The sequence below is a fragment of the Pygocentrus nattereri genome, chromosome 2 (assembly GCF_015220715.1).
Source record: "Pygocentrus nattereri isolate fPygNat1 chromosome 2, fPygNat1.pri, whole genome shotgun sequence".
In the NCBI taxonomy this organism is placed as follows: Eukaryota; Metazoa; Chordata; class Actinopteri; order Characiformes; family Serrasalmidae; genus Pygocentrus; species Pygocentrus nattereri.
The window spans coordinates 56,528,312-56,553,725 of NC_051212.1; the positions used below are offsets into that span (position 1 = coordinate 56,528,312).

At 48.5% G+C, this 25,414-nt stretch overlaps 1 protein-coding gene across 2 annotated transcripts; it reads left to right on the forward strand.

The window, feature by feature from the left end:
• Nucleotides 1-1,474: 1,474 nt before the first annotated feature.
• Nucleotides 1,475-24,749, forward strand: pak2a (p21 protein (Cdc42/Rac)-activated kinase 2a). 2 transcript variants are annotated; one of them, XM_017682642.2, is made up of 14 exons: nucleotides 1,475-1,871; nucleotides 12,388-12,610; nucleotides 13,271-13,377; nucleotides 14,267-14,411; nucleotides 17,961-18,088; nucleotides 19,609-19,744; nucleotides 19,835-19,898; nucleotides 20,132-20,180; nucleotides 20,278-20,390; nucleotides 20,586-20,703; nucleotides 21,007-21,106; nucleotides 22,020-22,216; nucleotides 22,568-22,705; nucleotides 23,331-24,749. In XM_017682642.2, exons 2-14 carry the CDS (start codon nucleotides 12,439-12,441, stop codon nucleotides 23,415-23,417), a joined length of 1,554 nt encoding a protein of 517 aa, XP_017538131.1. In that variant the 5' UTR covers nucleotides 1,475-1,871; nucleotides 12,388-12,438; the 3' UTR covers nucleotides 23,418-24,749. The 2 variants fall into 2 exon arrangements, with proteins under 2 accessions (XP_017538131.1, XP_017538132.1); XM_017682643.2 differs by lacking the exon at nucleotides 1,475-1,871 and adding an exon at nucleotides 9,368-9,517.
• The last annotated feature ends 665 nt before the right edge of the window (nucleotides 24,750-25,414 follow it).

Sequence of the window (25,414 nt, forward strand, 5' to 3'; positions counted from 1 at the left end):
GTGAACAAGGGGGCCATGTTTTAGACCTTCACTGGCCAGCCACGCTGTGGAGTATTTGTATCCGTGTGATGGAGCATTGTCCTGCATGAAAATCGACTTCTTCCTGTACCACTGCTTGAAGAAGGAATCTTCCAGAAACTGGCAGTAGGTCTGGGAGTTGAGCTTCGCTCCATCCTCATCCCGAAAAGGTCCCACAAGTTCATCTTTGATGATACCAGCTCATACCAGTACCCCACCTCCAGCTTGCTGGCGTCTGAGTCAGAGTGGAGCTCCCTGCCTGTTACTGATCCAGCCTCGGGCCCATCCATCTGGCCCATCAACAGTCACTCTCATTTCATCAGTCCTTAGAAAAATCAGTCTTAAGATATTTCTTGGTCCAGTCTTGACAATTTATCTTATGTTTCCTTACCTTGGCCATGTCCCTGAGTATCGCGCACCTTGTGCTTTTTGATACTCCAGTAAGGAGCTTTTAGTGGGGGATGCCTGGTTCCTATCACCACCACTGTGAGGAGCTTTTAGAGGGGGACGTCTGGTTCCTATCACCACCACTGTGTGGCGCTTTTAGAGGGGGACGTCTGGTTCCTATCACCACCACTGTGTGGCGCTTTTAGAGGGGGACGTCTGGTTCCTATCACCACCACTGTGAGGAGCTTTTAGAGGGGGACGTCTGGTTCCTATCACCACCACTGTGAGGAGCTTTTAGAGGGGGACGTCTGGTTCCCATCACCACCACTGTGAGGAGCTTTTAGAGGGGGACGTCTGGTTCCTATCACCACCACTGTGAGGAGCTTTTAGAGGGGGACGTCTGGTTCCCATCACCACCACTGTGAGGAGCTTTTAGAGGGGGACGTCTGGTTCCCATCACCACCACTGTGAGGAGCTTTTAGAGGGGGACGTCTGGTTCCTATCACCACCACTGTGAGGAGCTTTTAGAGGGGGACGTCTGGTTCCCATCACCACCACTGTGAGGAGCTTTTAGAGGTGTAACGGCACAAAAATAACAAATTCATGAAACCCCCCTGCTCGGCTCTCAGCGCTTGAATATTTAAAAAACTCACAATCCAAAACAAGGAATTCTGTCAGTTAAAGAATGATGTACTCAAATATACAAGCCCATAAAGTGACATGGTGATTTATTTGAATAAGAAGTGGCCACACGTTAATACATTGAGGCCATGAGTTATGAGAAACTTAACCCTATATTCAATATATTAACTCGTGGCCTCAGTATAGTAACTCTTCTCCTCAATATATTAACCCGTGGCCTCTATATAGTAATATGTGGCCTCCGTATGTTAATTCGTGGTCACGCCTAATGAAAAAAGTCACCCCCGGGGCTCCGTACGAATTACTGCATGGAAGTAAAACTCTGGCCCTCAGCTTCGTCAGTCTTGAGCGCCGTGTGCTGATGGGAGTTGTAGTTCTTCGGCTGCGCCTCAGCCACGACTCCCGGATACTCCAGGAACTACAACTCCCATCATGCAGCAGGATCCAGCGGAACCTATGGACGGGAACCGTTAGCAGACGTTTGGCAGGATCTTGCTGAAAACTTCTTGAGAAGTAAACGGTCTGCGGCTGTTCAGACTTCCGTCCAAGCGCTGCCCGGTTCGGCGGAACGGCGCAGGTTCGGCCGGTGTTTCTGTAGAGGGGGTTCACTGAGACAGGCTGGGCGGGTCGCTAGTTCCGCTCCGCCATCGCAGCGCAGTCTGAGCGGCAGAGTTTAGCAGGAAAAGCAGCGCTTAGAGTGAAAAACCTGCTCGGATCTGAAGAACCGCTGCTCCGGTTTCGCTCACCAGACCCGGTTTTCAGCTCGGCCAGGCGGAGAGACCCGGAGACCCGGAGACTTTCTTCTGCGGAGCGTCTGCTGCTGAGTGAGTTCGGGCTAATGCTAACGCTAACAGCAGTAAACAGAGTTCATTCGCGGCTTTAAACCTCTAACGCGGTTTAATCCCCGCGTCCGCGGTCAGCTGCACCCGCCGAGGGTGACGGTTAAGCGGGCTAAAGGACTGTTTACCCGCTTCTTGTTCGAATTTTCCGTTCCACCTTAACTGGTGCGGTAGTTCCATTCTGGCGCTTGAGGTGTTGTAATAATTGCTGCTCCATTTAAGGTGGAACGGGAGATTCGAGCGAAAGACTTTAGCGTCGGTGTTCAGTGCCTCTCCGCCCTGCACGGCGTTGTAATGGAGTGTATAAATAAATCAATCGATAAGTTAATTAATAATAGTGAATATTAGCTCCTAATAACCCGCATTTCTGTGAATCTCAAGCTTAGCTGGCCGTGCATTCCGATTAGAGCGGGCTATTCGTCTCTGTCGGGATCAGTGACCCGGGTGTTCCACAGCGGGCCTTCCCGAGCGAACCCCGGATAAAAGCCGCTTCCCAGCCGCAGTTCAGCGGGAAGGAGAGCAGGATGTGCGGGTTCGGTGCAGCACAGCGCGTGTGGCACTTTGTCTGTTCGGACTGTCAGGAAAGCGATAAATATCATGAAGGAACTTCCTGAGCTTCATTTTGCCTCATCAGCCGAACGCGTATGAGACCGAGCTCAGCTGCTCGGGGAGAAGCGGCCGTGTGTCGGACTCTTGGGCCTGAATGTCCGAGGACGGTCAGCCCCCGTGGCCTGGGTGGTTTGGGTGGTGTTGTTTGTTCTGGAGATGAAACGATTGTTTTCAGTCTAACTGTCCGCAGGGCTGGTGGCCGGGTGGTCTGAGAGGTTCTGTGAGGAGAGTCGGAGTCGTGTTGGGTCACTGGCTGTGTTTCGGTCTTTAATGAGATCTGAGCGACTTTTTCAGAGCCAAGTTATGTGGTCTTTTTGGGGTCTGTAAGATCAGATGGACGTTTATGATGTTCTGAGATCAGATGGATCAGATGGTGTATTTAGGTGTTTGATGGTGCTCTGTGGGATCAGATGGTGTATTTAGGTGTTTGATGGTGCTCTGTGGGATCAGATGGTGTATTTAGGTGTTTGATGGTGCTCTGTGGGATCAGATGGTGTATTTAGGTGTTTGATGGTGCTCTGTGGGATCAGATGGTGTATTTAGGTGTTTGATGGTGCTCTGTGGGATCAGATGGTGTATTTAGGTGTTTGATGGTGCTCTGTGGGATCAGATGGTGTATTTGGGTGTTTGATGGTGCTCTGTGGGATCGGATGGTGTATTTGGGTGTTTGATGGTGGTCTGGTATCAGATGGTGTATTTAGGTGTTTGATGGTGCTCTGTGGGATCAGATGGTGTATTTAGGTGTTTGATGGTGCTCTGTTGGATCAGATGGTGTACTTAGGTGTTTGATGGTGCTCTGTTGGATCAGATGGTGTACTTAGGTGTTTGATGGTGCTCTGTTGGATCAGATGGTGTACTTAGGTGTTTGATGGTGCTCTGTTGGATCAGATGGTGTATTTAGGTGTTTGATGGTGCTCTGTTGGATCAGATGGTGTATTTAGGTGTTTGATGGTGCTCTGGGATCGGATGGTGTATTTAGGTGTTTGATGGTGCTCTGTGGGATCGGATGGTGTATTTAGGTGTTTGATGGTGCTCTGTGGGATCGGATGGTGTATTTAGGTGTTTGATGGTGCTCTGTGGGATCGGATGGTGTATTTAGGTTTTTGATGGTGCTCTGTGGGATCGGATGGTGCTTTATGATGGTCTTTCCTTCACCTGTTCTGGTCTATTTCAGACCAGGAGGTCCTGCGTTCTCTCTCTTCTTGGCCGGGTTTGGTCTGGGGCTCTGGAGGACGCTCCCCGGTGGTGGAGCCGGGTCAGAGCAGCTTCTCTCGGGGCAGGAAGCCACATAGAGGATCTCCTTTTATAGAAGCTGAAACACAAAGCACCCCGCTCTCTCTTCCTGTAAACAGTTCCTCCACACGGCTTCACGTCAGGCGTGAGCGCGCAGCTCTGTTTCGGCCTCTTCGGTCAGGTTGAGCGGTCAGAGCGGCCCCTCAGGAACAGGAAATGCTTCTGTTATCCAGTGGCCAATCAGATGTGGACAGGAAGTGAGCGATGGGAAATGGAGGCTCAGGTTTTTTTCTCCTTAATGTTTCCTTCAAGATGTGATCTTAGCGCTCTGCTAACGGAGCTGCAGACGGGACCATGAGTCTGTGTTATATCTGATCTGCAGACGGTGAGCTCAGACCTTCGCTCAGGTGAGCTCATACCTTCGCTCAGATCAGCTCAGCCATTCGCTCAATTGAGCTCAGACCTTCGCTCAGATCAGCTCAGACCTTCGCACAGATCAGCTCAGACCTTCGCACAGATCAGCTCAGACCTTCGCTCAGGTGAGCTCAGACCTTCGCTCAGGTGAGCTCAGACCTTCGCTCAGGTGAGCTCAGACCTTCGCTCAGATCAGCTCAGACCTTCGCTCAGGTGAGCTCAGACCTTCGCTCAGGTGAGCTCAGACGTTCGCTCAGATCAGCTCAGACGTTCGCTCAGATCAGCTCAGACCTTCGCTCAGGTGAGCTCAGACCTTCGCTCAGTTCAGCTCAGACCTTCGCTCAGTTCAGCTCAGACCTTCGCTCAGTTCAGCTCAGACCTTCGCTCAGTTCAGCTCAGACCTTCGCTCAGGTGAGCTCAGACCTTCGCTCAGGAAATGAGACCACAGAGATGGTGGTGATGGTGATGATGAAGATACGTTTAGTCTAAACACACAACATCCATATTGCTTTAATGCACCATTGTCTTTATTGATATACTAAAATATGTGCCATAATGTTCATAATTTACATCGTAAGTCATGATATAATAATATTCATGATGTATATCAAACTGATTATCATATATCATGATGTTCATAATATGGACCAAAACTCGCGTATTGTAGTGTTGATGATGTGCTGCACACATGTTGATGATGTGCCCCCCCCCCCCCCCCCCCCCCCCGCAACTTCCTCCAGCTTATTCCCGGGGACCCCAAGCCGCTCCCGGGCCAGCTTGGAGATTTAATCCCTCCAGCGGGTTCTAGGACCACCCCGGGGTCTTGTCCTGGTAGGCCGTGCCTGGTACAGCCCCACCGGGAGGCGTCCAGGGGGCATCCGGATCAGATTCCCGAACCACCTCAGCTGGCTCCTCTCAATCCTGAGGAGTAGTGGCTCTAGCCCCGGGAGGGATGGCCAAGCTCCTCATCCTGTCAAGTAGCGTGTAGCCTGCCACCATGCGAAGGGGCTCATTTCCACCGTTTCGTGTGTTCACGATCTCGTTCTTTCGGTCATTACCCACAGCTCATGACCACAGGTGAGGGTCGGGATGTAGACCGACTGGTAAACAGAGAGCTGTGCTTTATGGCTTGGCTCCCTCTTCTGCTGCAGGGGCCTCCAAGGGTTCCCTGCAATCTCTCGCTGCCTAAACGGCACTGCACCGCTCGCCCATGCTGCACCTTGCGGGTGGTGGGCCCACATGGTCTCCCCACGTTGCCTCTTCTGACTGAGCCCAGCCGGGTTATGTCGCTGAGGAACGCTACCCCCAGGCCTGGCTCCAGGGGTAGCTCTGGGTGACCCTCTCCCGGGCAGGGTGCATGATTGTGTCCGTTGTGCATGGAGTTTTGGATCGAGTTAGTCTGGGTCTTCACTCCAGACCTGTTTGCCCTGGGAGACCCTACCAGGAGCATATTGCTCCCAACAACGTGGCTCTGAAGATCCCTAGACCACACAAGCCCTTCTGCCACGACAAGGCCCTGATCCAGGAAGGGATTATGATTGTTGATGCGTTTAATCCCCATCCAGTTTTCTGCATATATGATGATTCAGCACTGCTGGATCTTATCGACTCACTACAGAACCTGTAAATGATAACGGCCAGCGGACAGCAACTGAATGAACTGTGTAGTGACTAGTAGCTGAGTGACCGTTTGTTTATTTATTCGTTTATTTCTTTGTTTATTAATTTGTTCATTTTTTTGTTTATTTGTTATTTCTCCTCCTGTTCCTTCTTACACGGTTCAGTTTTGCAGATGCTGAACGAAACAGTCGCTGTACTGATCGTTTGTTCAAGTTCTTTCTAAACATCAGAAACACTAAATATATTTTTCGGGTAGCGTGAAAATGTCAAATTATATCATTAGAATTTGACCAGATTGCTCAGCCTTACAGTTTATTATTATTATTAAGTTTAGTCCTATTCATTAGTAATTCATGCGTTTTAATAGAGCCGTATTATACGTATTAGAGCTTTATTACTTTTATTAGTGCTTTATTTCTTTTGTTAGTGCTTCAGTTAAGCTGCTGTGTGTTTACAGTTTTGGGACAATTTTTGGGAAGTCATTCGTTGTTTACAGTGTTGTGTTCAGTTTCTGGCCGTTTCTCTCAGCAAACCGTCCTCTGTCCTCCTGAGATACGTGGCTCAGATCCTCCCTGAACCGCCTGCAGGTTGATGGATTAGACCATCAGGCACCTTCACCTTCTTTAGAGGCCAGTCTGGAGTTCTGACTCTGTGTTGTTGAAACGTGTCTCCAGATTGTTTTCTGGTATCGCTGACTACCTCACTGCATTCATCTCTCCATGCACCCCAGCTGCTGTAGGGTGTGGAGTGCATTAGAGGGTGCGGGAGTGTGCTGCTGTAGGGTGCAGGGTGCGTGAGTGTGCTGCTGTAGGGTGCGGGGTGCGTGAGAGGATGCCGGAGTGTGCTGCTGTAGGGTGTGGAGTGCATTAGAGGGTGCGGGAGTGTGCTGCTGTAGGGTGTGGAGTGCATGAGAGGGTGCGGGAGTGAGCTGCTGTAGGGTGTGGAGTGCGTGAGTGAGCTGCTGTAGGGTGTGGAGTGCGTGAGTGAGCTGCTGTAGTGTGTGGAGTGCGGGAGTGAGCTGCTGTAGGGTGTGGAGTGCGTGAGAGGGTGCGGGAGTGAGCTGCTGTAGGGTGTGGAGTGCGGGAGTGAGCTGCTGTAGGGTGTGGAGTGCGTGAGAGGGTGCGGGAGTGAGCTGCTGTAGGGTGTGGAGTGCGTGAGAGGGTGCGGGAGTGAGCTGCTGTAGGGTGTGGAGTGCGTGAGAGGGTGCGGGAGTGAGCTGCTGTAGGGTGTGGAGTGCGTGAGAGGGTGCGGGAGTGAGCTGCTGTAGGGTGTGGAGTGCGTGAGAGGGTGCGGGAGTGAGCTGCTGTAGGGTGTGGAGTGCGTGAGAGGGTGCGGGAGTGAGCTGCTGTAGGGTGTGGAGTGCGTGAGAGGGTGCGGGAGTGAGCTGCTGTAGGGTGTGGAGTGCGGGAGTGAGCTGCTGTAGGGTGTGGAGTGCGTGAGAGGGTGCGGGAGTGAGCTGCTGTAGGGTGTGGAGTGCGTGAGAGGGTGCGGGAGTGAGCTGCTGTAGGGTGTGGAGTGCGTGAGAGGGTGCGGGAGTGAGCTGCTGTAGGGTGTGGAGTGCGTGAGAGGGTGCGGGAGTGAGCTGCTGTAGGGTGTGGAGTGCGTGAGAGGGTGCGGGAGTGAGCTGCTGTAGGGTGTGGAGTGCGTGAGAGGGTGCGGGAGTGAGCTGCTGTAGGGTGTGGAGTGCGTGAGAGGGTGCGGGAGTGAGCTGCTGTAGGGTGTGGAGTGCGTGAGAGGGTGCGAGAGTGTCCATGGTTGTGCGAGAGAGGTTGCGGGAGTATGCCTAGTGCAAGAGAGACAGACGGAGGGAGAGGGAGACAGACGGAGGGAGAGGGGGAGAGGGAGACAGACGGAGAGAGGGAGAGGGAGAGGGAGACAGACGGAGAGAGGGAGAGGCAGGGAGAGGGAGACAGACCGAGAGGGTGAGGCAGGGAGAGGGAGACAGACAGAGACGGAGAGGGAGACAGACCGAGCGGGTGAGGCAGGGAGAGGGAGACAGACAGAGACGGAGAGGGAGACAGACGGAGAGGGTGAGGCAGGGAGAGGGAGACAGACAGAGACGGAGAGGGAGACAGACGGAGAGGGTGAGGCAGGGAGAGGGAGACAGACAGAGAGGGTGAGGCAGGGAGAGGGAGACAGACAGAGACGGAGAGGGAGACAGACGGAGAGGGAGCGGTTAGAGGACTGTAGGATTGTTCCTGATGAGTCGGCTGTGTTTGTGTGTGCGGGAGAGCCCAGCCCATCTGTAAAGCTGGGGATTGTGGGATTGGGGGTTGCGGGCGGACGAGTTGGGGCTTGATTCCAGGCTCTTCCTCGGAGAAATCCTCTCTGGAACTCTGCTGAGCTGGCGCTCTGCATGTGGATTCCTCTCTGTGAGGGGAAGTTAAAAAAGCTCCTCTTCTTCCAGGATTTTCCGTCTCTGAGCGGAACTCTCTGCTCCCTGAGTGATCCGCTCCGTCACCGTCAGCCCGGGACCGTGAACCCTTTAAAGGCCGGCTTTCTCTGTTCCACACAGAAACGCGCGGATCCGTTCCGTCAGTTTCACCAACACACGAGCGCAGTCCCGTATAGAGCCGGCCGGTTCCTGCCGGTCACTGTTTTCACACCCTGACAATGAGTCGTTACTGGACTCGAGAACAAAAACGGCTGAGGAATGCTGTTCAGATAGATGCTTTACTGATCCCGAAGGAAGTTTAGCGTCGATTAACCCTGTAATGAGCGTTGACCGTGCGCAGCTCGGCTTTTCGGAGCGGCTGGTGACGGCGGCTGATTAGACGTTTTATCGTCATCGTGGTGCGTTTCCTGCTTTCCTGAGTGAATCGTGACTCAAAGAACTCTGACTGCACGGCAGTCCCGATGAGGGGGATTTGCTGCAGGTCAGTGGGAAATTCTGAATATAAATCCCTGCGTTTGAAGCTTCGGATGGCGGTTTTTCATTTTTCCAGCTGCGTCAGTCAATTCACAGGTTTTAGGTGTAAATGCTGAAAACGTGTCGTCGGTAATCCAGAGGAGTCAGAGTCCGCTGAGGGGGGTGAATACTTTTGCAAGTGCTCCAAGTCGCACATCAGTCGTGTTTAATCATCACTGATCAATAATCAATAAAAAGCTCTTAACGAGCTCAGAAAGTCACAGAGCCTGTTTTACACGGTGACAGGAAACTCAGTCGATCACAGAAGCCCTGGTTCTGCACACTGGCGTGAAGGAAGCGGTGCTGCCGCTGCCGACGGCCGGCGGGAGGCGGCGGGGTTAAACCCGGCTCGCTTCACGGCCTCGTGCTCCACTCGGAGCTTCGCACGGCTCATCCGTTCAGCTCTTCTGGAAAAGCAGCTGAAGTCTGTCGTTAGTGAGATGATGACACATCGACCATGTGCCTTAGCTTTGCGCTAACATACCATAAGAAATCCCATAGGGGCGCTAGCAGAAGTTAGCAGTGAGTTTTAATCTGTTTTTGTTTGCTGAGTCGTAGTTTAATGTTCTGAGCTGAAGATCCAGCTCTAACACTCCTGGATCTCCACTGAAGAAGTTCCTCCTCAGCGTTTGTCAGACCCCCGGGGCGCCGGGCGGGGTGGGTGTGTATGGAATGAAGCTGCGTGTGTGAACTTGTCTGTGTGTGTGTGTGTGTGTGTGTGTGTTCGTTCACGACGGAGCTAACACCGCACTCGCACTGTGCACTGGACACACTCCACGTCGTGCCCCCCCACGCGCTCCAGTCGGGACCACCGGGCTTCGCACCGCTCCTGGTGCCGGCCCACGGGGTGAGCGGTCTCCACGGAGACGGACCTTCACTCTCTCTGCCTTCTTTTTGCTTAGCTCAGTGTTTGAGGTGTTTTCTGTGTGTTACTGTTCTACAGCATCAGTAACAGCACAGGGTTCTAGATAATCAGATAATGTTTGTATTTGTTTAAACAGTTGAAACGTGTGGTCGTTAGACAGACGGTTCTCAGTTTTGTTGCCACTTTAAAATCTAGGACCGGAAACTGGCTTTGAGATGTCTTTAAAATCTGGATTTGTGGGGTTTTGTGGTTGGTGTCTGTTGTAGGAGGGGAGGTGGTATGTTGGAGGAAGAGTACATCTCAGCGCCTTTAGCAGGGAACAGAACCATAATCCACTGAAATGATCTGTTCTGAGCTGTACTGACTCCACACACCCCGCCTCGCCTCGCCCTGCCTCGCCTCCAGGCTTCTATTCTGCTGCTCTGTTTTAAAACATTCGGTTATGAAAAGGAACAAATACCAACTTTTCACCTAAATCTCTTAACGGTCTTGATCTTTGGTGAACACAGTGCCACATTAGCATCAACTCTATAGGGGAGGTTTGCAGACTGACCATCAGAACCACCATGAAATCTGATTACAGGGCGTTTGTTTGTTTTTGTTGGCGTGTTTTGCGTTTTATTCCCTCCGTGCGTTTACAGGTATGTTAACGTCTGAAGGTACTTACTGGCCAAAGAAAAAAGTAAATATTTTCTTGAAGCTTCTCTCCATTTGTTAAAGTCCCAGGGAGATCCTGCTTGGTGTTTGTGTGATGTTAAAACTTATCTTCTGTATGTGGCCTGAAGTTCTCATGAGCTTGGACACGACTGAGAGTCCAGCACTGCCAGCCGAACTGAATCAGAACCTAACAGAACGCTGTACGTGAATTGGGCTCTATGCACGGAGGTGGTGCTGTGGACTCTGCTGTGTCCACTCAACAACATCATCATCATGATCATCATCCAGCTTTTATATGGAGACATTTTAAAAGGGATCTCTACACAATTAACATATATTTTATATGTAATTAAGATGTAAACAGAGCGGTTCTGAGCGGTTTGGTGTGAAACACTCTGTTCTAGATAATCTTACCGAGTCAGAGCTGCTCACAGTGGTGGTGATGGGAACCAGACGTCCCCCTCTAAAAGCTCCTCCCAGTGGTGGTGATAGGAACCAGACGTCCCTCTAAAAGCTCCTACAGAAAGTTCCTACATGAACTGGTTCTGAATTCACTGCCTGATGACTGAGACGCTGTTTTATGGGAGTTTAGAGAACTTCAACTCCATTCATGGTGGAGGGAGACATGCAGGGCGCTGTGCGGCAAAATAGTCCCCAAAGAAAACTCATTATTCCAGATTTTCCATTGTTTTCCATCATCAACATTCCATATAAGCTCAGAAGACTCGTGTAGGTTCTCTGGAGGTTCTGGATGGTACATAAAGTGTCTATATCTGTGTTGTAGTCATGGCGACGCCTGGTTCCCATCACCACCACTGTAAAGACGTCTGAACCACTTCACACCAAACCCTCTGAACCTCTGATTACCCCTCACTCTGACTTGTGGGGGAATGTTGGAAAATGATTGCAGATCCCCAGGTCCAGTAGCTGCAGTGTGGCTGTTCTGTGTGTTGGTGTGTATTTAGGGGTTTATGTTTGTTCTTGTTTGTTTATTCTGGCTTGTTTGTGTTATTTTGGTGTGTATCAGTGAAACCACACTGACCTGACTGAGTGCTTTCATGGTCTTCACTTTTTCTTCTGTGTTTGTGTTTTGGAGGAAGCGGATCTGCCCGTTCCAGCCTGCAGCACTTTCACAATACCTGCAGAGTAATCGACCATTTCAGAGCAGCTGGTGTGAACAGAGCTTCACAGAGCGGCAGTGCAGCGACGCTGAGCAGGGCAGCAGCTCCTCAGTTACTCAGTGCACCGTCTGCATGGGCACCGATTAGCTGACCGCTTATACTATAATAACTCATAGGCTTCCAAAAGGAATTCATAATGTTTAGTTTATTAGAATTATAGTGGCGTGAGTTTATTCACTTAAAAATCTGATAACGCGGAAAATCGAATTGTCAGTAACTGGTTCAGTCAGTCACTAGGCGGTGTTTAACGGTTTTGATCAGATGCTCGATTTATTAAACTGCATTGTTGTTTAGCTGTGGTTTTGTATATCCACAGTTTTTAGCTTGCTGTTGTTTATCCTGGTCCTGTTTAACTCGGCCCTGCGTGTCCGGGCCCTGCGTGTCCGGGCCCTGCGTGTCCGGGCCCTGCGTGTCCGGGCCCTGCGTGTCCGGGCCCTGCGTGTCCGGGCCCTGCGTGTCCCGGCCCTGCGTGTCCCGGCCCTGCGTGTCCCGGCCCTGCGTGTCCCGGCCCTGCGTGTCCCGGCCCTGCGTGTGGATTATCTCAGTAATCTGGTTGTTCAGGGTTTGTGTCGTTAATCTGAATCTTTATGTTTAGTCCAGTTCTGTTGTCGTGATTAGTCAGGCTGCTGCCGAGATCAGCTGGCGGTGTTATTGGTGCAGACGCAGTGACGCTGTGAGATTTTCTGGTCAGACAGCAGCTTTGCCTGCGCTGCATGTGCAGCGGAACAGGAAGTGTCTGCGGCGGCGCTGAGGTCACGCCGCGTCTCACTGATGTGTTGATGTTGCTGAGGTGAGACAGGATTTTACCATGTTTGGTGATGTGGCTGGTTGCAGCGTGACCACGTGGAAGAGATTTCTGGCCGAGCGATGAAAGTAGAGTGTACGATTTGATCTGATGCTTCTCACCCCCCCCCGCGGTGTGTCTGATTTCAGGCTGAGGGCGAAACTGACACTCTGTCCTCATTACAGTAAATCAAACGGTTTTCCTGAGCTGCTGTTTGTCTCCCCCTGCAGGTCGGTGAGTGAAGCGCGGTAGCTCCGTTCGTCTGCGTGTGTTTCCCTGTCATGTCTGATAACGGTGAGCTGGAGGATAAGCCCCCCGCCCCCCCAGTCAGGATGAGCAGCACAGGCAGTAAAGATGGAGTTCCAACCAATCACAGCTCGAAGCCCCTCCCCTCCGTACCCGAGGAGAAGAAGCCCTCTCGCAACAAAATCATCTCCATCTTCTCTGAGAAAGGTCAGAGGTCTCTCTCTCACACACACACACACACACACACACACACACACACACACCCACACCCACACCCACACCCACCCACGCGGCTTTGCCCTCAGGGTCGCGGGGGGTGGTGGAGCCGATCCCCGCAGTCATCGGGCGGAAGGCAGGATACACCTTGGTCGCCAGTCCATCGCAGGGCAGAGGTCACACTCTCTTTATGGTGTTGTCACTTTCAGTGTCCACTAAGCGTTAGTAATAACATTGGGCGCACGCGGCGTGCTCACGCTAACGTTGGGCGCACGCGGCGTGCTCACGCTAACGTTGGGCGCACGCGGCGTGCTCACGCTAACGTTGGCATGTTTTTACAATAATAATGCGGATTTTTTATAATAGCGTTCGTATGTGTAGTTTTTACAGTAGCGTTTCTGTTTTCCCTAAACGTGACTGATTGTAAACAGTTCGTATCTATGCATCCCTTTATGTTTAACCCGCGTGCTGGTGTGCCAGTCAGCAGTACAGAAATACGACCTCGGTCAGACTCTCCGTGTATCTGTAACGTCTACAGCACTTTATAAAGTCTGTCTGTAATTACATTTTACAGGTTTAACGTTTGATTGGTCTCTCTCTCTCTCTCTCTCTCTCTCTCTCTCTCTCTCTCTCTCTCTGTCTCTCTCTCAGGAGGAAGAAAGAAGGATAAGGATAAAGAACGGCCTGAGATTTCTCCTCCGTCTGACTTTGAACACACCATTCACGTCGGTTTCGATGCTGTTACAGGAGAGTTCACCGTGAGTGAGACGAACATTCGGTCTTTCTTTCCTCTCTATGTCTCGTATTAAACCGTTTATAAGCTGTTCAGATAAAAAGCCCAGTCATTTGTGAGTGTGTGTCCACAGAATAAGCCCCTCCCCTCTCCGCCAGCTTTACTCTGTAGCACTTTATTTTGAGTGGTCCTTTATAGATATTGAATAAACTCTTAACAGATAATCAGTAACACATCGTATCAGTGAGGCTTCTGAATAAACTGAAGTAAAAATCTCACAGATGTTCTGTTGATACGTTACAGTAGGTAGATGTATTGATATGTTATATAAAGCAGACTTTATGCGGTACTTCCGTTACCCTGAAACCCAATACTGACCTCATCCTGGTCTTAAACCTAACCTTAACCTCAAGCCAAAACCTAATCCTAGCTGTCAACTTGGGCCTAGTCCTAATCTTGACCCTAACCAAAGCCTAATCCACTAAAGCTCCAGTTCAGACTGGTTCCAGCAGTGTGTCTGTAGCAGCTTGTTGGAGATGTTGAGATGTCGCTGTCGAGGATGAATCGACACGCTTGTGGTCATATGTGTCTCTGACCGCCTCCGAAGGTGGTTTGAGTGATGAGATCAAAGACACGCTGTATCCAATTCACACCTGTGCTTAGTGCTGTCCACTCAAGGTCACATCACCCTGGAGGCATTGTTAAGCTTGCGGAAGGCAGACATCTTGCCCAGCAAGACTAACAGACCATGTGATCATAACTCTTAGCGTTCTGCCCTGAACTTCTCAGGGTGATGAATTTTTAGCTTTATTATCTGTTTTGATGATTTGAGGCTTTTTAGCATATGCAGTGATTAGCATGTCTGTACCGTATCTGATGTATCATATTCTCTGTTCCTCTGTTTGTTTATGCAGGGTATGCCGGAGCAGTGGGCTCGACTCCTGCAGACCTCCAACATCACCAAATCTGAGCAGAAGAAGAATCCTCAGGCTGTGCTGGATGTCCTCAAATTCTACGATTCAACGGGCAATGGCAAGCAGAAATACCTCAGCTTTACAGGTACGTACATCCACTTCACAGGTAAATACCACAAATACCTCAGCTTTACAGGTACATACATCCACTTCACAGGTAAATACCACAGAAATACCTCAGCTTTACAGGTACTTACATCCACTTCACAGGTAAATACCACAGAAATACCTCAGCTTTACAGGTACGTACATCCACTTCACAGGTAAATACCACAGAAATACCTCAGCTTTACAGGTACGTACATCCACTTCACAGGTAAATACCACAAATACCTCAGCTTTACAGGTACTTACATCCACTTCACAGGTAAATACCACAGAAATGCCTCAGCTTTACAGGTAAATACCACAGAAATACCTTGGCTTTACAGGTACGTACATCCACTTCACAGGTAAATACCACAGAAATACCTCTGCTTTACAGGTAAATACCACAGAAATACCTCAGCTTCACAGGTAAATACTACAGAAATACCTCAGCTTTACAGGTAAATACCTCAGCTTCACAGGTACGTACATCCACTTCACAGGTAAATACCACAGAAATACCTCAGCTTTACAGGTAAATACCACAGAAATACCTCTGCTTTACAGGTAAATACCACAGAAATACCTCGGCTTTAAACGGCCTCAAATTTACAGGTGCAAACCTTAGCTTCACAGGAAAATATTGTGTAAAAAAAAAACCCCTCAGTTTTACAGATAAACAACACAGCCTTAAATTTACAGGTACGTACCTCAGCTTTACTGATAAACATCATCATCATCATCATCATCATCATCATCATCATCATCGTCTTTGACCGCTTAATCCAGATAGGGTCGCGGTAGCAGTTGGAAGAGCAGAGAATCCCAGATGACCCTGTCCCTTGCAACTTCCTCCAGCTCATTCCCGGGGACCTCAAGCTGCTCCCAGGCCAATTTGGAGATGTAATCCCTCCAGCGGGTCCTAGGACGACCCCGGAGCCTTATACTGGTAGGCCTGGTACACCCCCACCGGGAGGCGTACAGGGGATGGCCGAGCTCCTCACTCTTGCACACAGCTCATGACCATAGGTGAGGGTCGGGATGTAGACTGACCGGTAAACAGAGAGCTTTATCTTATGGCTCAGCTCCTCTTCACCCACCACAGTCCGGGACAGTGACCGCATTACTGCTGCCGCCTGTCCCTCTTCCCATCACTCATGAACAAGACCCCAAGCTACTTAAACTCCTTCACCTCGGGCAAGTCCCCTCCCCCTTACCTGGAGTGGGCATGCCATCCTTTTCCGGGCTAAGACCAGGGACTCGATGATCCGCATACCAACTGCTTCAGTGAGCGCTGGAGGCATCCATGTGATTCAGCCAAAAGAACAAAATCGTCTGCAAACAGTAGAGATGCCACCCTCTGGCCTCCACACATAATGGCCTCCTGACCTTGGCCACGCCTTGACACCCTGTCCGTGAATATCATGAACAGGAGTGGAGACAGAGCATAACCCTGCCGGAGCCCAATGCTAATACTGAAAGGGTCCGACATAATGCCGAGTATACAAACGCAGCTCTCACTCTCGGAGTACAGAGATCGAATGGCCCGGAGTAGTGGCCGCAGTACCCCATATTCCCGGAGGACCTGCCACAAGATATCTCGGGGAACCCGGTCATAAGCCTTCTCCAAATCCACAAAACACATGTAGACTGGGTTGGCAAACTCCCATGCCCCCTCAACAATCTGTGAGAGGGTGAAAAGCTGGTCCATTGTTCCACGGCAGGGACGGAATCTGCATTGTTCCTCCTCAATCTGAGGTTCAACTATTGGACGGACTCTCCTTTCCAGCACCTTGGCAGAGACTTTCCCAGGGAGGCTGAGCAGTGTGATACCCCGATAGTTGGCACACACCCTCCGGTCCCCTTTTTTAAAACTGGGGACCACCACTCCAGTCTGCCTGTCCAAGGGTACTGTTCCTGAGGTCCATGCAATATTGTAGAGGCATCAGCCACGACAACCCCACAAAATCCAGAGCTTTAAGCATCTCTGGACAAATCTCATCCACCCCCGGTGTCTTGCCACTGAAGAGGGTGCCAACTACCTCAGTGACCTCCAACAGGGAAATGGAGCTTGACACACCAGAGGCCTCTGGCCCTGACTCCTGTGAGGGAGGCATGTCTCCAAGATTAAGAAGTTCCTCAAAGTGCTCCTTCCACCGACCGACAGTATCCTCATTTGAAGTCAGAGTTTCTCCACCCTTGCCGAATACAGCTTGGGCGCAGCCACCACGACAACTCCTGAGTCGCCAGACAGTTGTCCAGAACCTCCTTGAAGCCAAATGAAAGTCTTTTTTCCATGGCTTTGCCAAATTCCTCCCACGCCCTGGATTTTGCTTCTGCCACCGTTGTAGCTGTCAGTACCTCTCTGCTGAGCTGGGAGTCCTTCGGGTCATCCAGTCCCTAAAAGCCTCTTTCTTCAGCTTGACGGCCTGCCTCACCACTAGTGTCCACCAGGGGGTTCTTGGGTTACTGCACCGACAGGCACCCACAAGATTTTGGCTACAGCTATGCCTGGCAGCTTCCACAATGGAGGTTTTGAACAGGGTCCATTTAAGACTCCATGTCCCCTACCTCTCCCAGGGCATGAGAAGTTCTCCTGGTGGTGGAAGTTGAAATCATTCCGAACAGGGGCCTCTGACTGTCGTTCCCAGCACACCCTCACTATTCGTTTGGGCCTACCAGGTCTGAACATCAGTTTTCTTTGCCATCTGATCCAACTCACGACCAGATGGTGATCAGTTGACAGCTCAGCACCTCTCTTTACCAGAGTGTCCAGAAAATATGGTCCCAAGTCAGATGAAATGACAACAAAGTCTATCATTGACCTCTGACCCAAGGAGCTCATGAGCATTGAAGTCCCTCAGCAAGACTATGGAGTCTGTAGGCGGGACCCTTTCCAGAACCCCGCCCATTCGCTCCAAGAAGGCCGAGTACTCTGACCTGTTGTTTGGTGCATAGGCACGCACAACAGTCAGAGTTTTCCTTTCTGTGATTTTAATTCATATTGAGGCAACCCTCTCGTCCACTGGGACAAATTCCAACTGCACGGCCGCCAGCCAGGGACTCGTGAGTATCCCCACTCCCGGCTGGCGCCTCTCACCCTGTGCAACCCCCAAGTAGGAGAGGGACCAACCCCTATCAAGGAGTTTGGTTCCAGAGCCGACACTGTGGGTGGAGGTACAGGTACGTACCTCAGCTTTACAGATAAACAAGACAGCCATAAATTTACAAGTACATACCTCAGCTTTACAGATGGATACCTCGGTTTTTAGATAAACACAAAAGAAAGACATCAGCTTTACAGGTAAATATCACAGCTTTAAACGGTAAACACCACCCAGTCAGAGATTTACAATAAATACCCTTTAACTGTGTTCTCCCTTCATCTCTCTCTCTCTCTCTCTCTCTCTCTCTCTCTCTCTCTCTCTCTCTCTCTCTCTCTCTCTGTCTGTCTCTCCCTCTCTCTCTACTCATAAATACTTTCTTTCTGTTTCAGGGTCAGGTACAGTTACAGATGGTTTAAATCTAAATAAAATTTATTTTCCAGATAAAGATGCCCCACCAGTGAAGAAAGGTTCAGAGCCATTGCCTCCCAGTACCAAGGACTCTGATGACCTTGATGATGATGATGCTCCTCCACCTATAGTAGCACCTCGCCCTGAACACACCAAATCTGTGAGTGAGCATCTCCATCTGTCTGCAGCCTATTATCACCACACAGACCAGGCGTCTCCACATGCACAGAGAGCGAGCGCATGCACAGGACCGGACCGGGCGCCCCCGCATGCGCACGCGGATGTGATGTAGTGTTAGTGTTGATGGTCATGACCGAAAGGATGATGGAGAATATAATGATGGTGATGCTGATAATAATAATGATATTGATGGTAATGATAGGAGTGGTGATGGTGATGATAGTAATATTAATAGGGTTGATGGTCATGGTGGTGATGGTAATGATGCTGATTATGGTGATGCTGATTGTGCTGGTGATGGGAATGGTGGCGGCGATCATTGTAATGATTATGATGTAACACGGGTTATTACAGTGACAATGATTTTGATTATGGTTATAACAGTAATGATGGTGATCATGGTAGTGATATGATGGTTATCACAGTAATAGTGGTTATCATGGTGATGGTGGTGATGTCATGATGGTTGTCACACATTATGGTGATGGCAATCGTGATCCTGCTGATAGTGATGATGGTAGTAATGATATTGGTTATTACGTTAATGATAGTGATGGTGTTCATAGTAATGATGATGGTTAAAGTAGCACTGATGGTTATCATGGCAGTGATGTAGTGATTATAGAAATTGTGGTGGTGTTCATAGTAATGATGGTTGTCAGAGTAATGATGGTAGTAATGATAGTGATGATGATCATAGAAATGATGATAGTTGTCATAGTAATAATGGTGATCATGGTGTTGATGGCGTAGTGATCATCATAGTAATGATGTGGTGGTGAGGATGTAGTGATTATAGTAATGATGATGATGTGGTGGTGAGGATGTAGTGATTATAGTAATGATGGTGATGTGGTGGTGAGGATGTAGTGATTTATAGTAATGATGGTGATGTGGTGGTGGGGATGTAGTGATTATAGTATTGATGGTGATGTGGTGGTGAGGATGTAGTGATTATAGTATTGATGGTGATGTGGTGGTGAGGATGTAGTGATTTATAGTATTGATGGTGATGTGGTGAGGATGTAGTGATTTATAGTATTGATGGTGATGTGGTGGTGAGGATGTAGTGATTATAGTATTGATGGTGATGTGGTGGTGAGGATGTAGTGATTATAGTAATGATGGTGATGTGGTGGTGAGGATGTAGTGATTTATAGTATTGATGGTGATGTGGTGAGGATGTAGTGATTTATAGTATTGATGGTGATGTGGTGGTGAGGATGTAGTGATTATAGTATTGATGGTGATGTGGTGGTGAGGATGTAGTGATTATAGTAATGATGGTGATGTGGTGGTGAGGATGTAGTGATTATAGTATTGATGGTGATGTGGTGGTGAGGATGTAGTGATTATAGTAATGATGGTGATGTGGTGGTGAGGATGTAGTGATTTATAGTATTGATGGTGATGTGGTGGTGAGGATGTAGTGATTATAGTAATGATGGTGAGGTGGTGGTGGGGATGTAGTGATTATAGTAACGATGGTGATTGTTCCAGATCCTGACTCGTCCCTCCATGATAGACCCCCTGCCCCCACCCGCTGCCAGCGGGGACTCGGACACCTCCAGAGCTGCAGACCGGCAGAAGAAGGGCAAGGGCAAGATGACTGATGAGGAGATCATGGAGAAACTGAGTACGGCTCTTTCTGAGCAGGTTCTGCTGTGGTGATGGTTCCTGATCTAAAGGGAAGCGGGTTTTATTTTCACATTTTGTTTTCTTTTAGGAACGATAGTGAGTATCGGAGACCCTAAGAAAAAATACACGCGATACGAGAAGATTGGACAGGGGTGAGTGTGTCTGCGCCGGCTTTTGTCTGTTTAGTTTTCAGTGCTGTTTGTTTCTACCTGAACGACCTCAATGTGTTCAAAATTGCCTGCTTCATATAAAGCACACGCAGCCAAAACGTCTTTAAAGGCTGCACAATTTGATCAGCACAAACAAAGTATTGAAAAACTGTGAAAAGGCTTGTGTGAAACCTTTTAAGCATCTCGTTTACCATCTTTTGGTAATCTCTCTGCAGAGCATCTGGTACTGTGTTTACTGCCATCGATGTTGCCACAGGGCAAGAGGTGAGCTGAATCATCCATTTCCATAGTATAATTATTTGTATTATGATATTTTTATATTGTTTAATATTGTTATTTATCATTCTTGTTGTGTGTTTAGGTGGCCATAAAGCAGATTAACCTGCAGAAGCAGCCGAAGAAGGAGCTGATCATTAATGAGATTTTGGTGATGAAGGAACTCAAAAACCCCAACATCGTTAACTTCTTAGACAGGTCAGCTCAGCAGTACATTTCTGTGTGTCCACTAAAGGGTGTCACTCTGCGTGTTCATTGTTTTATATTGTTTATTATTTTAATGTCATTGTGTGTATTTTAATTGTTTACCAGTATTTCATAATTTTGGGAGTAATGAGTGTGTGTGTGTGTGTGTGTGTGTGTGTGTGTGTGTGTGTGTGTGTGTGCGTGCAGTTTCCTGGTTGGTGAGGAGTTGTTTGTGGTGATGGAGTATTTAGCTGGAGGTTCTCTGACGGACGTGGTGACAGAAACGTGTATGGACGAGGCCCAAATCGCTGCCGTGTGCAGAGAGGTACCGCACCTTTACCACCTCGCACTGCTCCGCTGTAATCCTGCTGTCCTTCCCTTTGACCCCATTCGATTAACAGAGCCAATAAAACGGAGGTTCACGCTCAGTAAGCCTGATAAAATCGTACATTACCAACAGAAGAACGGATAGCTTTTTGTTCACATGTAAGCCAGAAGCTGCTGACGTGTCCTACAGCTGGCGAACACTAGGGACTTCGTAAGTTGTTTGCAGAGCGGCGCTCAGTGGTGGTCTGGTGCCTCTGGCTTTCACGGTTACTGACTCTTTTCCTGTCTGGCTCTTCCTCAGTGCTTGCAGGCTCTGGAGTTCCTGCACGCTAACCAGGTCATCCACCGAGACATCAAGAGTGACAACGTGCTGCTGGGCATGGACGGGTCCGTCAAACTGAGTGAGTTCCACCTTCTACTGTAAAATCAGCTGCTTCAGCGTGAAACTGTTTAGCTGCTCTACTGCTATTATATATATCTGCGCCATTATAGTCACCTTTACTGTATTATATTAAAAATCAGAGCTGGAGCTGGAACATATCATCTTTTTAAAAAGAAAAAAATTTAAAAATGGGTATTTGTTTTTTTTTAAAAGTACAATTGAATTTCTACTATGTGGATCAATGGTTTTAATGTACTTTTTGATTTTTTACTTCTTTTTTTTTTGTGATTTGTTACTTCTCTCGAATCTTTATTTAACTGACAAAAGATTATCTAATGTTTTCACTGACCAAATTAATTGTATTTTGTAAATGCAAACAAATTTAAAATTTAATGCCTGAAACTCGCTCGAAATATTGGAATGGAGTTCACACACATTCAGCGGTGGTTTCCTGCCTTGGCCTGAGCCGACTGAGATTTCTCCAGATTTCCTGAATCTTTTCACAACTTTCTGCAGCGTAGATGGTGAAAGACCTCAGTTCTTTTGAGAAATGCTGAGCCATGAACCATCTTTGCTGGCAAAGACTGAGCCTTTGGTGGACGTGCCATTTAGACCCAGTGATGATTCCGGTTACCAGGTCACCTGCTTATTGTTTAACGTTTTAAAACGGTGTAGCTTGAATATTCAGTAAACTTATCACTCTTAATTTGCATCTGTCCCAACTTCTTTTGAGTGTTACAGGCGTCAAATTTAAAATTTGTTCATATTTACGTTCTTGTAGGATAAATAAAGATTCAAGACAATTAACAAATCAGAGATTCTTGTTTTTATTGCATTGTACAGAAGGTCTCCACTTTTCCAGAAAAGTCTATAGATGCGAGACGCTGTGTGTGACTGTTCGGATTCTGTGTTTTGTCCTTCCTGCTGTGTAGCGGATTTCGGCTTCTGCGCTCAGATCACTCCAGAGCAGAGTAAACGCAGCACCATGGTGGGCACCCCCTACTGGATGGCCCCTGAAGTGGTCACGCGTAAAGCTTATGGTCCCAAAGTGGACATCTGGTCCCTGGGCATCATGGCCATAGAGATGGTGGAGGGAGAACCTCCGTATCTCAACGAGAATCCTCTGAGGGTGAGCTTTCACACTCCTGCACCTGCTCTCTGCACAAGCACGTTCACGTTATTTGTCAGGACATCGTCAGGATGGTGCGATTCATCATCGTTATCATGATGCAGCACTGATGTATCGCTGTACATCATCTGAGTTTTAGAATTAGACAGTAATGCAGAAGCAGACAGTGATGATACAACAACGGATTAACACTCCACAAAGTAAATGTATTTCTTAAAGGATCGTTGTTTTTGACACACAACCCAACCTTAATCACACAATTTTTATTTGGAAAGTTGTAAAACTGCACTAGAAGTCAAATTATAATTCCTCATAATTAAAGCAGAACTCCTGCTTGCGTTTGTTCTCCAGGCATTGTACCTCATTGCCACTAACGGCACTCCTGAGCTGCAGAACCCGGAGAAACTTTCCCCAGTTTTCAGAGACTTCCTGAACCGCTGCTTGGAGATGGACGTGGAGAAAAGAGGTGGCAGTAAAGAGCTCCTACAGGTGAGCCCCTGTTAACGTTAACTGATGCTGGAGCTCCTGCAGGTGAAGACTAATAAGTACCTTACTGAAACTGAAAGTCCTGGGGCTTCTGCTCCAAGCACAACCTTACTGAACCCAGTGCTGAAGCTCCAAGCACAACCTTACTGAACCCAGTGCTGAAGCTCCAAGCACAACCTTACTGAACCCAGTGCTGGAGCTCCAAGCACAACCTTACTGAACCCAGTGCTGGAGCTCCAAGCACAACCTTACTGAACCCAGTGCTGGAGCTCCAAGCACAACCTTACTGAACCCAGTGCTGGAGCTCCAAGCACAACCTTACTGAACCCAGTGCTGGAGCTCCAAGCACAACCTTACTGAACCCAGTGCTGGAGCTCCAAGCACAACCTTACTGAACCCAGTGCTGGAGCTCCAAGCACAACCTTACTGAACCCAGTGCTGGAGCTCCAAGCACAACCTTACTGAACCCAGTGCTGGAGCTCCAAGCACAACCTTACTGAACCAGTGCTGGAGCTCCTGCAGGTGAGGACTAATCAGTTTTTCAAAGCGTGCAGGACGTTTAATAAATAAGTTTCTCATGTAAAACTCAGATGTTATAATGAAACTAATAATCTCCACTTCTTTGCAGCATCCTTTCCTGAAACTAGCCAAGCCTCTGTCCAGCCTCACTCCACTTATACTTGCTGCCAAGGAGGCCATGAAGTGCAGCCGTTAGCAGCGGAAATGCCGTGCCAGCGCTGTGCCGGCATGTGCCCGCAGTGCCAACTCCCCACCCCTTCCGGCTGCCGGTCCCCATTTGGACCTTTCCCACTCCACACCTCTGAACAGAGCCACAGCGCCCAGATCAGTGGACATCAGCGGCTCTGCCCAGACTGGCTGACCTGCACAATCAGCACCTCACCCCCAACCCTGCTCCAAAACTCCACCCAAATCCAGACCCTGCCCCAGAACTCCACCCAAATCCAAATCATGCCCCAAAACTCCGCCCAAATTCAGACCCTGCCCCAAAACTCCGCCTAAACCTTCATGTAAAATCAAGCCCTGCTCCATAGCTCCACCTAAAACCCCACTCCAAAACTCCACCCAAACCCAAACTCTGATCCAAACCTCATTCTTGAAACTCAACCCACACCCCTCCCCCATTCTCCACCCTAAAACCTTGCACCTTAAAACCCAAAAAACTCCACCCCAAAGTTCACCTGATATTGCTAAACAAATTGCGCCTGCGCCCCAAATCCAAAACTACATCCCCGTCCCCGTCCCCTCGCCAAAGCCTCAGTGTTCGGCTCCATCACGAGCCCATTAAACACCAGAGCCACAAACAAAACCACGAACTGTAACGTTTGTCTAGATTTGTCTAGCAACTTCTTTTTGTCTTTTTTTGTTTTGTTTTTTTTATAAGCAGTTATCACTGTTGCCTTGGTTTCATCAAACTACCTGACCAGTCAGTGAAATTTATTGATTGAAAATCATTGTTACCCCTTTCTCAGATTAGCATTGATACTTGAAATCTCATATCACGGCCCCTTAAAGCCCCAAACGACCAGTCACTCGTGCCTATTACCTGTCTGCCTTACCCTCGTCTCCAAATGTGTAACTCAATGGAAACGTTTGCTGTATGAAAATGAAAAGATTTGTTTCTCTCTTTGATTAAAAGTTTAGATTTTTTCTTTTAGGAAAAACCTGTTAAGTTGAAAGTGTATTAAATCGTTTTGTATATTATGTACTTCAGTAGCAAACCTAAATGGAAAAAACAAACAAACCGGAATCGGGAATTTTTGACTAGCTGTTTTATATTTATGGATATGTATACTATATTTTATATTTTAACTAACAATCTGACAAAATACTGCAAGTTAATGTATTTTCAATTGTTGTCTTAGAAATAATAATTTGCTGTATTTCTATGTATGTGAAATCTAATTTGTTTTACAAGAGAAACTACATTTCATTGAAAATCCTTTTGTAGAAGACATTCCAGAGACGTCAGCATTACATTTCTGGTCTTCCCCCCCACAAGAAATTAAAGTGTTTTTTAAAGATGAAACCCATTTAAAACATTTTCTTTATAAATTATTAAAATAGACTTGGTTCAATTTCAGGTGTGTGAGCGAAGTTTTCTTTCCCGTTTTATCTTTAATCTACAACTCCAGCAGCACTGCTGTGTCTGATCCACTCAGACCAGCGCAACACACAACAGCACACCACCGCTATATACCCACTACACTACACCGACCGCTATACACACACACACTACACTGACCGCTATATACCCACTACACTACACCACCCCAACCAACCACTATATACCCACTACACTATACCGTGCTGAGAATGACCCAGAGGAGCTGATAGTGGACAGTGAGTGTAGAAACGAGGAGGTATATACTGTGTGATCGAGAGGAACTGAGATCACACTTTTTTTTTTTGCAATATTGGAACATTAAAGTGTTTTGGTCCCATTAGCCTTTCACACATTTGCTGTGATTTTCCAACCATTTTCTACTGAAGTGGTTGGTGTAGTGTAGTGGGTATATAGCGGTCGGTATAGTGTAATGTGTGTATAGCGGTAGGTATAGTGTAGTGGGTATATAGTGGTTGCTTGGGGTGGTGTAGTGTAGTGGGTATATAGCGGGTAGTGTGTGTGTGTGTGTGTGTGTGTGTGTGTGTGTGTGTGTGTGTGTGTATAGCGGTCGGTGTAGTGGGTATATA